The following is a 17,054-nucleotide window of genomic DNA, read 5'->3' as shown; positions in this document are numbered from 1 at the left end:
AAGTTATATAAACAAATCACTCCAGCAGATTTGGAAAGATCGCTTTCATCTTAGAGTCTTAGGAGACCTGCATTAATTACCCTTTAAAGGTCTTTCACGTGGACTATTTAAAATAAATGCAATTTATTTATTTATTTCAAACGAGGTGCTTCTTCTGAAAGAATTAAGTAATCTCCACAAATTTAAAAACGTTTTTATAAACAGGTAATTAAAAAGCAAACTAGAATTAAGTCAAGCTGGAAGACATTACCCAGGATGCGCTGTGATCATTTTCCTAAGATGAAATCTTTGTTATCCCTAGCCCAGCCTTGGGAAGGGTAGTCTCCACGGAAAGTCCTAAGACAAAAATAAAGACTAGCCAAACAAAAAACTAGATCGTTTACAGGATTTTCCCTAAAGCACCGTTTGTCATATTGCAATTACACCTTGCCGACTGTGAAAGCCAGAGTCCTTAATATTGCCACTAGAGGGAAGACGTGTCTCAACACATGGCAATGGTAGTTGGGGAGTGGGTTTTCTTGAGCAATTACCATAACAAAGCTCCCTTGGCTGTGTGTACCTTCTAATTACTCAGTACAATTAAAATGACTTACCTAAAACAAACAGAGAAAAAAAAAAAGAGGCCCCATAACCCAAAAAAATCTCAAGACAATACAAACAAAAAGCTTTATACCAATCTGCCTGTTATCAGAAATTACATCAAAGCTGAAGATCTTTTTTCTTCCTCATCCATCAATGCACAAGAGGGAAACAACAACAAAAAAGAGTATGCCACAATGCCCAAACACCATGGGGCTGTTCAGCAACGTAAAAGCACTAAAACAAACAAAAACAAAGCGCAAGGAGAACTGGATCGCTTGTTAAAGGAAAAAGAAGGGGGGTGGAGGGGAGAGAAAAAGGAAATGTCGTGGTATTTAGCCATCTGGTAGCTGCTTGAAAACAAATTGTCCTCAAAAGAGCAGAAATACAGTATGTCTTCTCTCAGTTCACTGGCTTAGGAATCACTTCTCTCCCTTCTTTTTCTTTCTAAATACAAGCATGGTAGCGTTCAGTTTCTGTGCTGCCGCATCTTTCACTTCCCTCCCATCCCACTGTGCAAAGATAACCATGGGCATCCCAATCAGCCCCGGTTAGTCCATCTTGGATGCGTTATTTGCAGTCTTTTGGGATACATATTGTTGGGCCCATTGTTTGAGACCCCTCAGGATTTCTTTTTCCTGACAGCTTATGTGCTGCTTTTTAAACCCTTAAATCTTTCATTTTATAAGGCACGTCATTAAGGGAAGATGGCAGCCAAGTGATTTTTCTTTCTATTGACAATTTGTGACATTTTTCCAGCAGCGTGCAAGGTGCTGAAAACCTGGCAGCTGTTACCTCCCGGGATGAAGCTCCTTTTTTATCCTCCCTTGACAGTTTAACTCAATGGGTCAGCACCTTTAAAGACTGCAAAGTACCACTGAAGTGGATGGAGGCTTGAATTACTGCTCCCTCCCTAATCAATGTAAACCCTCACTGCAGGTGAAACTCTTCATCTATAGAGGTGCATGGGGGAGGAAAATGTAAGGCCCTGAGCCAGATGGTTTTCATCTTGTTTTTTTAAAGAAGAAAGGAACAAGCTAACAAGGGGACAGCTACTTTGTTAGCTTCTTGGCCTCTCTCATGGCTTTGGATCCCCAGGGTTCCAGCCACACAAGAGAAAGAATACTGAAAAACATAAACACTTAAAGAAATATAACTGGGAGGCTGGCAACATGCTGCTTTCAAAGAGTTGAGAGTCCTGTTCAGTGCTTTATTTATCACTGCCCACGTTCTTCGGATGGTAAGTGGACATGGACACAAAGGCGGGGGGGGGGGGGGAAGGAGGGAGCAGACACCACTTGCAATTTACTCAATTACAGAGGAATGCAGCAATGCGGCAGGGTGACAGATTCCTATTAGCAGTAATGCTGAAAGAGCCCAGTGGCCTTTCTGCCACAAGGCAGCACTGCCATTGTAACCTAGACTCCACCACAACCTGCCTTGGCAAGTTTTTTAACATGCATTAAGTGTCACAGAGGAATGGAAATTTTTTTTTTGTTCATTCTCTGAGAATAAAGAAAAGAAATTAATCAGAATATGGTTGAAAGTAAGACTACAGATGTACTAAGGATATAGCAATTCCAGGCTTTTCAACCAGCAACTCCTTACTAGCAAGTATTAACAGCATAAAAGATGAGACAACCAGGATAACTTCACACACCAGGTACGTCCTGCCCTGGCCAGCTCTCCAACAGAAGGCATATTTGAACTGCAGCATCTTCCCTGAAGGAAGTGAGAAAAGGAGGAAGGAAGCTGAAAGACCCTCACTATCCCTCCATCATGTAGCCTTCCTCATCAGTTGAAAAGATGGTTTCAACTTTTCATGGCAGAAATACTTTTGGAGAGGAGAAATATGCCTGGAAAGGAGCCCTAAGCAGTGAGATGAGGCTACCACTTGGGAGCAAATGGTTGACAGTTGCTACTTTTGTCTTTCCTTTGCTCTACCTTCTTTAACCACTTTCTGCTTCTTACAGTTTGCTGGAGTATTGACTTTAAACTCTTCAGATCAGACTGTGCCAATTTTAACTCTGAAATCTGCCTAGAGCAGGTTTAAGATGCTATATGTGGTTCTACAGAACTATTTTAAACCTGCAAGAGTGATCTGAGGCAATATTCTGTGTCAAAAACAGGAACAGGGACAATTCTTGAAAATGCTAAGTGGCCTGTTTGGATGGGGTAACAGGCAGGGATTTTTTTCCCCCTAGACTTCCACCTGGAAGCTCCCAGAAAGACAGCAGATTCCACCGTCAGGTTTGCAGGGGGTAAGGTGTGGCTGCCTTGCTGTTGCCAGCATTTCCCCGCAAGGCACTTTCGCCCACAGACAAACCACAGCAGCAAAAGGCACTTCATTATGGCTGCACCAAAGAGAAGGGAGGCTTTTAAACAACCTGCATTGTGCCCATCTTCTTTAAAAACCAGCGGGGTAATCAAGTTCAGGGCAGCCCTGGACAGCTGCCCTGTGACCTATTCATGTTGACCTCCACTATTCATCACTTTCCTTAGGACTGTGAGGGCAAGCTCCCGGGGAGTGACCACCACAATAGACAGATACGAGCCAACAATAATACGGTTCCTGCAAAAAAACAGATGGCACTGCAATAAATTTACAAATCTGCATTCATGGCTCTGTTAAAAACACCCAGAAGCTAAAAGGCTGGAGGGGCCCCCAGAGAGCTTCCCCTTCCCCATTTCTAAAGGCCAGCTCTCTCCCCAAGACTATTGAGTTCATGTTCTTCATAAATGAAGAATGGAGACATAGCCCTTAAAATAACAAATGCCTGACCTAATCAATCTAGTGTTTGGGTCTAATGCTAAATGATAGGCACTGAGAACTAATTATGTATTTTGGCAAGGAAGTTGAATTAAAATGGAAACACGCAGGTTAAAAAGGCACTGAAGCATTTGCGAGTCCCTTTGAAAGGGCGGCGCGCACAAACACACACACACACACACACACACGCTCACATGTGGGGCTTGAAACAGGAACCTGATTCAATAACTCATGCATTTATTTTTAAAATGAATCAGATTAGTCCCATGTGTGACCTGCCAGTCCATCTGTATGAGCTGGACTTAATGGGCACTCTTCTCACGCTTACTTCAGTTTGAAGTATGAGAGAGATAAATTTAGTTTAATTTTCAACAGATCAAGCTATCCATTTTCCAAATGGACCATCTGGATCAGCCTATTAAAATTAATTTATAACTTTGCAGTGTGAAAATTCGTTTGTTAGCTTAAATAAAGTTGCCAAAAACTTTTGCCACTTGTCATTGTTTTTTCTGAAGTCTGTTTTCATACTATGACTTTCAGTTTACCCCTTCAAAATTTAACTGTTTTCAAGATCAAGCACTCGACAAGAACAGAATGTTTGCATCCTTACTTCAAAGTCTGTCACAGATTAGATCTTTTTTACTGCTCCAGATAACAGTGTCAAGTTCATTACCTTTTTCTGTTTCCTTTCCCAGTGCTAATATCAATATATCTTCTGTCTTGCTGCCCCTTATGCACCTAACAAGTGCCTAACAGCACCTCCCACATCCAGCACACCAAAGACACAGCTCCACTTGTTGAGTCTTCTGATGATATCCTTCTCCAAAACCCATTTTGATCAACAGAAGAACAATATTTCTTCTAGTAAGAAGGTCCATATCACTGAGCAATGCAGGTCTTCAGCCACTGCTTACAAATCTAGATGTTTAAGTAGCCATTACACCTGCTTATTATCTCCACTTTCTGGTATGTCTGTTCCACAAGTCCACCTGAGACATTTATGGCTGCATACTAGCACTGCAAACACGGAAAGAAAAGGTAATGCACCTTTACTTAAACTTGTCAACGGTTGAAAACACCAAGGTGTCATACTTCCCCTAAAGTGGGCTGATGCATCTCATTTTGGGTAGCTTCAGAAAACTGAAGTATACTTTGTAGACACTTTCAATGAAGAGACCATTCAAGTGAAGAGGCTCCTCTTCCACCCACGTACACACATTCAGTTCCTCTGTGCAGGCAGGTCCATGTTCCCCAATAACAAAATTTTAACAGTGGCATCTTAAGGGAAGGACATAAAATAGAAGATGTGCTCTCAGTATTTAACAAATTAGTATCTTTCCACTAAGGTGGAAAGCACTTTATGTGTATTACTGCTTAGACAGTATATGGGGATCAGATCTTTCTGTTGTAAGACACGGGTAGCTAACCTGCATACCTTTCTGCAGGAGATGCACATCTTTCCAGTAAGCATGACTCTACTCATTGTGAGTATATGGGCACACAGCTATACACATGTCTGATTTCTACTGCTGGAGTTGGAAAATTCTCCATTTGTCCATCCCTAACAGGGAGGAGGAGCAATTTCAGATTCTAAAATGCTCAGCTCTACTTATGCCTACATGAAGAACCAAAATTCCTTCTACAACTGCTGTCTACAACTACCTGAGGGGTGGTTGTGGCCAGGGGGAGGTTGCTCTCTTCTCTCAGGTGGCCAGCGCCAGAATGAGAGGACACAGCCTCAGGCTGCGCCAGGGGAGATTTAGGCTCGAGGTGAGGAGAAAGCTCTTCACTGAGAGAGTCATTGGACACTGGAACGGGCTGCCCGGGGAGGTGGTGGAGTCGCCGGCCCTGGAGCTGTTCAAGGCAAGGTCAGACGTGGCACTTGGTGCCATGGTCTAGCCTTGAGCTCTGTGGTAAAGGGTTGGACTTGATGATCTGTGAGGTCTCTTCCAACCCTGATGATACTGTGATACTGTGTAACATGCACAAAACCATGGTCAACTACCTCCTATGATCCAGACAAAAGGGTGCTTGTTTTAAGACCAAAACTGCATCTTGAACTTGTTCACAAACACTTCTCAACACAGAAGGCCTCAGACAGCAATCAGAATATCCAAGGACTTTGTTCTGTATCTGTCACTGTAAAGATTAGACACAAAGATGGAGATTGATATGACATCTCAGCAACATCCTGAAATGCAGATAAACGTCTTCAGTGTGAACAATGTCCGTGTGAATTATTTCCAATATAAACAAGAGTTCATATTGGAAAGATGAACTAATGTCATATACTGGTTATTAGATCTATTTTTGATATCTAGTCACCTTGGGGATGATGAATTGTGAGCCTGTGGGAAAGAAAGCTTTTCCTGGACATGAAGAATACTTCTGCAGATTGAAATAAAACAGAAGAGAAACCCAACTCAAGAACCAATACCTTCCTGACCTGTTGACTACTGATTATGAGTTATTTATCTCCTTCTTAATCATGAGGAAAAGATTCAGTGTGATAAGAAGGCACAAAAAATAGGCAATTTGTGTTCCTTTCAACTTGACATCTCCTACTACAAACATTTTAGTTGTACAAGATGAACCTGAGGGCTTGCTATCAATAAGATAACTTTAAGATGAAAAAAGAAGTTTCCTAGTGTGCTGGGGACCATTTTGGCTATCCTGGTGACACACAGTAAGGACTCAGTAGCTCTGCCCTCTTCCTGTAGCTCTCATCATGTGTTGCTAAATGCCAGAACCATTTTAAGTTTGATGTGGCATATTTCATCAATTATACAAAGTCATCCTTCTCAGCAATACCTTATGCTAGCATAATGCTGCTTCTCTAAAACCTACATGAGCTACATCTGTTAGATGGACCTGTCTTAGACACATGTGGTCCTTCACCACACTCCCACAAACCAAACACTTCTAACACATTTTTCAAAAAAGAAAGAAAGAAACAAAACCCAAACAACAACAATAACAAAACCCAACAACTCTAAGCACAAACACTACATCAAAAACATGCTTCTTCTTTTTCTATGGTTCTGACTTACACTTCTCTTAGAAATAGAAGCAGTGGGGCAGTACAGTACCACCTTATTCCTCTGCCTGAGACTGCTGCTCCTGTGGCTGAGATGCAGGAGGCAACATGCCAGTTCCTCAGCTGTTGCAATGTGTGGCTCGGGGTATTCACTTAAGTCACGTTCATCAATAGTTTTACTCTGATACTCCAGGCAACAACTTTGGGCAGCTGAGGGACAGACATATTTTTGCTTCTACTGCCTGAAGGTAGCAGTGGTGAGAAAAAGTAAGCTGAAAAAGGATCTAAGTCACTAAATCCAATTTAAATTCCCCAGAAATCACAAGCCAAGCTCCCTTCGTTGAACATAGGGATTTAAAAAAATAAAATTATCCTAAAATGGTAAGAAATTTTCTTTACCATATATAAAAGGCAAAGAGATGATATCTTATCAGACCACTCTTTCTACCCATTGATTTGTATAAGTATAGAAGAAACAGCAGGTCATTTTTCAGGTTATTAGCCTGGACATCACCTCCCTTAAAATCTATCTTCAAAGGCAACACAAAGCTTAACACTTAAGACTCCTGATTTGAAGCAAGGCAAAACCAGGAATGACTACAAAAAAAGAATCCAGAAGAGGTCTTGATGAACATCAAATAGAGAAATGCTTAAGTGGCGAGTCACAGCTGATTGTGTTGTACAAAAGTCTGGATTTCTTTAGAGAGCATCAAACTCTCCTGAAAGCTAAATCTGTGCCTGATTTTCCAGAGTGCAATGTAACTTGTTAAGACTTCAAAGGAGAACAGAATTTCCATAAGCACAAGTCAGACTTCAACTTCCAGAAGCATTTAAGGATTCAAATAGCTAGAAAGTTTTATTGCATTTTTAAAGAGACTGATCACATACCTGTCTAAGTGAATTCTTCTCAGGAATGATCTTCCTAGGGGGCTCATCGTTATTACAATCTTCTCTCTCAGAGGAATTCTGTGAAAGAAAGTAAGCTTTAATTCAGTTCTTATCCCTAATATTGCTCTGCAAGGAAAAAAAAAGAAGCAGAATATCTGTACTACACAGACTCCAGTATTCTACACATACATATACCAGAGGCTAACTTGTTCTTTTAAGCCAAACAGCTTGTACTGGCAGAGAAATTTCTCCTCAACACAGCAATGTACCACTGTGCAGGTTTCTACCAAAGAAGCCTGCACTTTAGGGATTTAATCTGAAACTGTCAATAACGACCAGTTTTGAAAGATTAAATGGTGGCTGGATCAGCATGGCCACGCCAGTGCTGCTCAACACCCCAGAACTATCTGCACCATTGGAACCTGTTGATCACAAAAGGTTATTAATTGGTGCAACTGTTGTTCCCTGTGCCCCTGTGCTTCTAATCTGCCTAAAAACCACAAATTGCACTGAGATTGCTTGGTTGCCAAAAATCACAGCAAAATGACAATAGACCTAAATTCTGGTGAGAGGTTGTCAGGAGATGCTTAAAAACAATAACAACAAAAAAATGTGTAAGTAGGGTATGGTATTATGGCAGTGTTGTTCATTCCTGCTTCTTGACTTGACATACATGTACAATTTCTAGAAAGACTGATGGTCCAAAACCTAAGCTGCCACCTCCAAAAAAAGTAAGACAAAAAACATCAGTAAGACAAGAGAAAGTAGACAAGAAGAAACTACAAGGTCTTTTCCAGTGTAAGAAAGACCACCATGACTCTCTTGTCTTGTTAACCTCATGATTAAAACCAATTATTATTGCTTTGGAGCAGACAGGCTATAGTTTATCTCAAGACATGCACAGTCCGATGGGTGTGAATCCTGTTTGCACTGCTGAAGTCATCAGCTCTGCACGGGTTCAGCCACTGCCTTGACACAGTAATGACAGCCGGCTTTGGGGGAATCCCACACACACATCGAAAATCAGTTTGATCATCACAGTATTCATAGCCTTAGGCCACATTCCCATGCATTCGGTAGTGAGCAACTAAACAGGTTTTAAAGAGATACAGAAAAACTGCTTAGGGAGAGCATTGCCAGGAACAGTGTTTTCCCCTTACTTGCAAACAAGCTCAGAAGAGTGTATTTTAATGCAGAAGTTTGCATTCTGTACCTGTCCCCCCTCCCCTGAATAACTTTTCCTTCACGGAGCACTGCTCTGTCTGGCTTCTCACAGAGCCAGCCAGCTTCCAGCCCAACACCTCAGGAGACAGAAGTGGCATCTGTTGGCAAAGGAGAAGCTGGGCCCTGTGAACAACCAGCATGGCAGAGCAAGACTAGCAGAAAGCAAGCAGGCTGCAGGAAGCCATCAAAAGAGCAGTGTGCTTGTGTGCCCTCTGCAGTGCTGCGTGATCAGGCTTCATCTAGGCAGCTCAGGTTTGCTGGTCTGGTGAAGGGGGAAAAAAGGCACAGCCAGAACATAGGGATGGGGTAGAGGCTGTTTGTTGAGGAATTGCAGATAGGGGCACAGTGAGTGGAACGCAAAAACAACAAAAAAACCACCCCAAAAATCCCAAACCAGACACACCAAACACTTGGGATGCCACAAACCAGTCAGAAGTATTCTGTGTAAATCAAGGCTTGCAGACCAACTAGTGAGTTTTTTTAACGCTTTTTTACTTAAACATACACGTATAAAACCTGCAAGGCAGCATGACATCTGGGATGCTGAAACCAGGGTTTTAAAATGGAAATCAATCCTAAACAGGCTGACTAATCGCTGTAAGAGGCCAGCTTTTGAAAGTTCTTGTGTGAGGTCTCAGCAAGGACCAAGTTATTAGATTACATCCAGTTTAGAAAGCACTATGATCATAAAAACATACAAACTAGAATCATGCATCTCCGAGAAAAGGAAGGTCAGACCTCAAAAGCTGCTCTCTTCTCCTCATGAAATTCAGTTTAGTAAATGGTTTATTCAAGTGAGGGACAAACAAATCAGAAGTAAGTTACTACATATTTCAAGGAAATGCATTTTGTTGCGTGGGGATGAGGGGGTTGTTTACAATTTTCGGATGCTTTTTTTTCCAGCACCTACTCCCTCTCCTACAACTGCTAAAACAATTTCCCCTTTCTACAACAGCAAAATCTTGCATTCTTCTCATCTTTCAAAGCCATTGTGGATCCTCCCTCAAAAAAGCATCCAAAAGCAGGAAAATCAGTGCTGCTGGTGAACCAGCAGCCCTTATTTTGAAATTTCTAGTTACTGCAAGCGCATCAAGTTATCTACTTCTTCTTTAAGCTGAGCATCTCATTTTAAGAGCAAGCAGAGGACCGTTTTGCATTCATTATCTTTATAGGTGGCAAGGCTAAGAGGTTGGCTGAACAAAGACCAGACAAAGACTGCCAACTGCATATGGTGGTTCACAGCTTGGCGTCTCACCATTCTACAGCAAGCAACACAGCAGCTCCGACAGCAGACTATTAAAGAGGAGCGCTGCTCGTGCACTTTTGTCGGCAAGTAAGTTCCGCTTGGTGAAGGCTGAATGACTGGAAAGCATCGCGCTGAAGAAAAGGCACAGATGTTTAGAACTCCCGCTCATTTCTCAGGAATAGGAAGCCCATCAATCCAGGCACAGGTACAAGACCCCGCACGTTTCAGGACAAACTGTAGCTGCGTGGAAGTGAATTTCATTTGATATGCCAACACTTAGCCATGGCCATGGGAAGAGCATAATGTAATCGACTGAAGCGGTACATCTATATATTTCTCCCTGCTGAACAAGGTGGGAGGAGGGAGAAACACGTGCGAGGTCAGAATAAGGTTTGCTTCAGCAGGACTTCACTGATGCTCTCGGCCGTAAGAGCGGCAGACAAAGGGAGAAGCTGCTCTGAGCACCCTCTCGTGGTTACTGAGACGCACATCTCAGGCACAGACCTGGAAAGAAGCATTCGGTATCCAGACGGTCAGTTGGGTGTACTCACTGACTGCACTCGATACGTAGCAGAGGAACGATGGGATTTGTTAGGGTGAAAGCAGTGAAAAACACCGGTGCATACACAAAGCTGAAAAGCCATAACCTCCATTAGGTAAAACTTTTAGATCCCACAGGAAACGTTTCCTTCATAAACTAAAGCCGAGCCGGCCAAAAGCTTTTGGGCTTGCATGCAGGGGTCTCTCCTTTTGACCAGGCTACAAGCAACGTAAGCTGAGAAGTGCTGAAGTCTCCAAAGCACAAACTTATCAATCTTGGTAAGGTAAACACAGCCTCCCTGCCCCCACCTTCCCACTGGCAGGTACATTTTTTTTTCTTCGCCCAAGGTCACACAATGACAGTGGAAGCACTGGGAAGAGAAGCCAGGAAACCCAAGCTCATAGTTCTTGTAACCTTCAACATTTCTCTCTAGCAGGAGATTCCTGGAAAGAGGCTCTGCCCTCCATAGCTCAGTTTTCCTAAAATGGCTCCTGCCTGTAATGAGATCCTTTTAAATCTGATTTGCATTTAAAACTTCAGCCTGTAATTAACAGAATGTAACTCCATGGCAGGTTGTCTTAAAGACCACTACAAAATCATTACTATTTAGCTCTCCCCACGAAGCCTCCTCTGCCACTAAGCACAACATGCTACATACAACATGCATGAAATCCCAAGACTGAAGTGTCTGATGGGAGGTGACATGTGTATTTTGTGTACACAGCCCAGCAAAACACTGCTGAGAGTGAGATACAACACACAGAGAAATGCACTCCCAGGGACTACCAACTGGGCAGAGCAACCTTTAGTACCACCTTGCTCGTCATGGTGGAAATCAAAGCCCTGCCAACTGGGGGAGGCTTTCTTTGGTGCTGTTCTACCCTGCACTAATTATAAGAGAGTACAGACACAGCCTTTTTCCAAGTGTGGGGGGGATGGGGTGGGGAGAAGCGCGCATCTATGTGAAAAGCACAACTATTTTTTATGCTTTCAAATTCTTAATCCTGTTTGGAGCTGTCAGTGGGGGTTAATGGAAGCCTTGGATAGGAGAATTCCAATCTGGTTGGCAGATGGATAGGTTGGTTATAGCTGCATAACTATGTCTTGCCTGCAGGCACAATTCAGAACACTGTTAAAGCAATATAAAGTCTCTGTCAAGCTGAAACATTTGGATCAGTAGCAAGGAGAAATAATAATAAAAAAAGGAGTTCATTTCTGGGCCTTGTGCATTTATGCTAGTATGCAGAAACTGATTAATTGTCATCGTGTGCTGGTCTGCTATACCTCAGATTTCTACTTCTGGAGTAGATTTTGCATGCTAATATAATCATTCTCCCTCTTGAGACATTAGCAAATAATCAAATGAAAAACAGGATCATAATTTACTGAGATTCGGGCAATTCTCTATGCAAATTTGACTTGTTATTGCTGCTGCCTCGTTAATCTGAATGCCTTTGACAAACTCCTTTGATTTATGAACTCATGACAACTCCAATGTGTATATATTTTGCTAGATTGACATTATCATTAAGAGTGGGTGGACTGAGCTCACATGAATGGCTGATTTTATTCGCTGGTGTCTGCTGCTCAACAGCTGAGCATCTCCTTCTCACAAAGCCCCTGAGCGCCAGGCTCTTCCCATCTAGCCATCCATTCATCATCTCGATGTTAATTGGCCCAGGCTTTAAGCAAATTTTCAACACGATTTAAAGGCACGATGACACTGATTACTGACCCTCTGCCATACGGTGCCTATTGATTAACCTGACAGAGATGATGAGCTTGAGGGAAACTAGGTGTGCGCAGACCTCGGGGGGAGTGGGGGTGGGGGCACGAAAAAATAATATATTGTTTATGCAGGCAAAACACTTGTCATTATCCCAAAGGCCAGAATTTGTGCTGCACTGGCCCTTAAAACACACTATTGCTTTAAACACCTGCATCCAATACAGAAAATGCTTGCTTGCTGTGGAAAAATGATTACAAATTTGATGTCATGTGCAGTCTGTATTTTAATCGAGTTCCCTGATAAATAGACCCCCTCAAGCCAATCAAGTCTCACTCTAGCCACTGCATGCGTACACATCAGCTGGAACAGAAGCCTGAGCAGGGTGTGTTTTTAGTGGTATCAGCAGATCCAACCACATGTAGGAAATCTACTTGGGCATTTCAGGTCTCTAAGCAAATAATACAGTGGGAACACGGTGTCCAAACAGTTACGGTACAGTAAATGCTTCAAGGGCAAACTGAATGCCAAACATAGCTGCCTCGGTACTTCTGTTGCCACATTAAAACAGATGCTTTAGCACACACCAGTCAAACAGTGCATTTCCCCTTTTCCAATGCAAACTGTTGATATGACCTGATCCTTAAGCTCCCAGGTGCACTGAGTGAACGCAGCATTTTATCAGAGCTTGAAAATCCTCTTTTGCATTTCTTGGAAGTGTCTCTACACTGTACTTGGTCCTCCCCACCAAGGACAGAGGGGTACTGTCTCAAGTAAAGAGGAAGCCACTGAATAAAGTAGGTACATCAGCATTCTGCCTGCAGACTGGTGCTACACGAAGGGAAAGGAAGCAGAAGGCTGCCGCCCAGCCCCAGGTTAAGCCTGTCAGTCACTGCACACTGTTATTCTTTCCCAGTTCAAACCAGCAGCCTGCCAGCAGTCAGGATGTCTCTCTTGTCTAGAAGGGGGAAATTTGGGAGACAGGAAACGCTGCTACTAAGTTCGTGGTCTTCTAGTTTGCATCAATTTCTTGCAGAAAGCAGGACAAGGAATCATTGGAGAAATTAGCTGCAATTGCCTGATGCCCATGTCAGCCAGAGTGGACTGAGAAGTGGAAGGGGATGTAGGGAGGAGAGAAAGAGAGATGCGTGGAAATAAGTGCCAATCTAAGACCAGAGGCACATATAAGGCTTACGTTCCCTTTCCAATAACCTTTGTAAGTGATAGATGAGTCCGAGCCCATTGTTACTGTTAAGGGACTGTCAGCATCCTGATTTTATAAATGCTGTCTGTCAGTTTATAAATATCTCAGCCATTTCAAACAGTGCTAGGATGAATCCTGGCATAGCCAATGTCAGCCTGAAAGTAGTATTACTGTTTTAAAAAAATGGGTCTAACACCCACTAAAAACATTTAATGACAGCTTCTCTTTTTTTCTCCTATCACAAGGCCCAAAATATTCAAATTCATATTTATTTGGCTAGTCACAACATATAAAAGGTTAATATCAGTAATGTTCTTTGAGGGAAATATGGTATGAAAGCTGCAAGTTTGAAGGCAATTCTCTGCTTGTTTGGTAGATAAAACAAAAATGACAGTTGTAACACACAGGGAGATCCACAGCAATGAAAATGCAGAGATAAGTATCAGACCCCATTCCTCCTTGGCATTTGCTGCTCCGAACATTCACCGAGATTAGATCCTTTTAGAGAACACCATAAATTGCAATGCGTAGGCACAAGGGGGTGACTTCAGCCCGGAATGAAGGCGCAGACAAGTTTCCCAGTTCTTACAAGTTTAAAGTTAAATGGTACTTTTGTAAGGGGTTTATGGCTAAGCATCAGAATGACGGAGGGAGAAGGCAGAGAAACTGCAACCTGCCTTGTAGTGACTGATATCTCACAAAAGGAAAGGCAGGAAGCTAACCTGGCCTTCCAGTTCAGCACCTGCTTTGCAGTCTGGTATTCACCTGTATCATATCGTGTTTATATATTACCTCATTAGTTGCACAGAATCTGGGACTTTCTTCCTCCAACACATTTATAAACTCCCCATGATAAGGACTTCTGTCACCCCACGCTGAACTTTTATGTGCTGCCCAAAGAAACCAAGTTCAAATGCATGCCCAAGCAGCTCAAGTACCAACTTAATAACCTAAATTCTTAAAACTGAAGCTCTGACAGCAGCAAAAATACAACACTGCTTCCTCAAATAGACACACATACAGGTGTTCAAACAAGCATGAGTTTGGTCTGAATCCGTATTAATGCTGCCTATAATCATGAAAGTTTCAGCAACCTCTCTCGTGGTTGGAAAGCAGAAAAAGATTGTGATTGTTACATCTACAGAATGCATCCTTCAGATTTTTTTCCTATTTTTTCATTCAAACTGATAATTAGAAACAAACTTCAAAACCAATGAGACTTGATAATGCAACTTCATGACATTGAGCTATTTTATCAAGTTAATTATTGCTTGCTTATAAAGGGTAATTTAAAGGTAGGAGGAGTATTACTAGAACAGTAAATTCAGTTTAATGTTAAAATACCAAAACCCAGCACAAATGCCAGAGATGGTGAACAGACCCATTTTGAAGACCACAAATCCAGTTGTAGTTAAAAAATAAACAGAAATTCAGATGCTGAGCACAAGCCATTTAGGGAAATTCTAAAAAGCTAGCTTCACTTCATACACATTTCTCAAATGAGAGCGAGAGAGACAGAGGAAGAGAGAGAGAAAATATGGCTAATGAGAACAGTCTTTCCCCATTCCCTGGGAAGCAGCCCTGTTTAGCATTTCTGGTTTGTGAATTTAAGAGAGTCAGCAGTGGTAAATTCGTTTTTAATATTCAAGCTTTCAAGCCTTGCAAGCTAGTTGGCCAATGGCCCTTTCTATTCCAATGTTTGTTGGTGCCTTATTTACACAAGCATTACATCCGAAGAGCCTTTGCATATAATTTCACGTGGATTAAGGGAAGAACATTTGCTTCTGCTAATCAGGACATCTGGTTATTTTTGTAACTCACAGACATCTGCATTAGGCAGTTCAACTTCCCTATTCCTCATCACAAGGTTAGAGCTGCAGAAGCCTCAAAGACCTCTAGCAGAATTTTAGTACTTGTATTTTTCTCACAATCAGGTCTGTTTCAGAACTTCTTTTCCTTAACAGCACAAATTGACCAGCACCTACACAGGTATACATATGCTTTTATAGCCAGCACTTTCTATGCATGATTTTTATAGTGTACATCTTGTAACTCCAAGATTTTATAGTACTTCAAAGCTATCTACATCTTTATAAGGAGTAGAAACCACATATTCCTAAAAAACACAGATGAAAACATCCAATTAACCTTATGATACACATAATATGGGTATATTTCCAAATATCCAACCAGGCTACTTACATAAGACTAGTGACAAAGCTTGTTCTGAATCACATTATTGCCATGTATTAGATTGTGTCTTAGTGGCAACCAACCCTGCATATATGCTTTCTGTACTGAACAACAGAGTATTCTTCCTTTTTTAGTCTTCAGGACCATCTTAATTTCTCCACTCTTTTTAATGTGTCATCAAATTCTTCTCTAAACAGCTTCAGCTGAGGTTAAACTTCTCCACCAGACTGCAGAATTGTGCCACGCATACTATGGGAAGACAGATTTGGCATGTAACAGAAGCCTTTTAAAGAAGAATTGAATCAATCAACATTTGGGTCTCACTTCTTTGTTGCCTTCATTTTGTTACATTCCTTTTACAAAAACTCATTTTCTATACTCCTCCCAGGGTGTTAAACTACTAAAGTTTGAAATTATACACTCTCATTTGCAGGACTCTTCCCTCCCACACCCATGAATTGCAGCTTTTGTCAGTGCTTTTTGAAGGCTGGAATAAGATATTTTCTTGATGTTTAACCCTACGTTTTGGGGGGGGGGGGGGGGGAAGCACAAGGTCAGCTTTAACAGGCTCTGAACATAAACCAACATCCAAAAAAAAAGATGTCAAAACCCCTATTTCTAGTACTAACAAGAGTTAGCAAGAACAAGTGGATCTGGGAAGACTTTTTTTTAGAACTTTATTTATTAGATTCCTCTAGGTACAGATTAACTTTCTTGGTATGATATTTATCGCTGTTTCATCTGCATAAAGGCTGCATGTGCTCTGAGAACTGGGTTGTAAAACCGGCCAGTTTTGCTGCAGATTTCATGTCCTTCTTAACATATTACTTTTTGACTTTTTATAGCTACTTCTCTCAAAGGACCAAAGCAGCCTCAGAAGTATCACTGTAAATCCACTTCCCTTCTCATCACCTACACTTACTATTTTGCTTTTATTTTCAAAACCTCTCATTCTGAGCTTTCCTGTCAAGCACACAAAAAGATCTCCCCTTCTCATCATATCGTCCCTTCCTCAGAGCTCATGACTTTCTCACTCCCAAACACCCAATTCAACCACATTGTTGTCATTTTGCTGTTTTATGCTTATTTTTAGCTTCCTTTTTTTTTTTTTTTTTTGTTGTAGGAACAGAGAAAAGGAGACACAAAACAAAGGCATGAGGTAGACATCTGCTCAACGTCAAAATGATAGCATGGGAGAACAAATTCCAAATTCTGTGTCCCACAATGCTAACTTCTATAGGTACAGTTACTCCTCACAATACTGAAAGCAGCTCACTTGTTTAAAGAAATGGCTACTCCGTGATCTCACTGCAGTGTTGAATTGACATGAATTCACAGCACATTGAGACATACACATTCTTTATACCTTAGACAACGTGAGGCAAATGAACCTGCAGCCAAAGTGACTTGGTTTTCAATCTAGAACAGTTCCAAAATACCTACAAAGTCAGCATGTAGCAGTTCAGGTGACAACTCCAGCTCGCCAACATGTCTCACAGTAGCAGTTTCTTCATAGAGGCAGGCTTTGGTGCTTTTTCTAGCTTCCAAAGCTACACTTATTACAGGAAGCGTCATTCACCACTGGACTACTGAGTAAATTTAGTTGACCTCCAATATGTGCTGCATTTCCTTCCATACAATGCTGC

At 41.8% G+C, this 17,054-nt stretch overlaps 1 protein-coding gene across 6 annotated transcripts in view; it reads right to left on the bottom strand.

The window, feature by feature from the left end:
* BTRC (beta-transducin repeat containing E3 ubiquitin protein ligase) overlaps positions 1-17,054 on the bottom strand; it is a 127,013-nt gene that overhangs the window by 68,659 nt on the left and 41,300 nt on the right. For 5 of the 6 annotated variants that reach the window (XM_064144529.1, XM_064144528.1, XM_064144532.1 and 2 more), the window contains one exon: positions 7,275-7,352. The exons of the other annotated variant lie outside the window; for it this stretch is intronic. In XM_064144529.1, the coding sequence (XP_064000599.1) occupies positions 7,275-7,352 (78 nt within the window). The remainder of the gene's footprint in view (positions 1-7,274; positions 7,353-17,054) is intronic. 6 annotated transcript variants of the gene reach the window in all.

This window comes from Pogoniulus pusillus, chromosome 6 (genome assembly GCF_015220805.1).
Source record: "Pogoniulus pusillus isolate bPogPus1 chromosome 6, bPogPus1.pri, whole genome shotgun sequence".
Classification (NCBI taxonomy): Eukaryota; Metazoa; Chordata; class Aves; order Piciformes; family Lybiidae; genus Pogoniulus; species Pogoniulus pusillus.
Note: the sequence above shows the minus strand (reverse complement) of the source record. Positions and strands in the feature narration are given on the sequence as shown.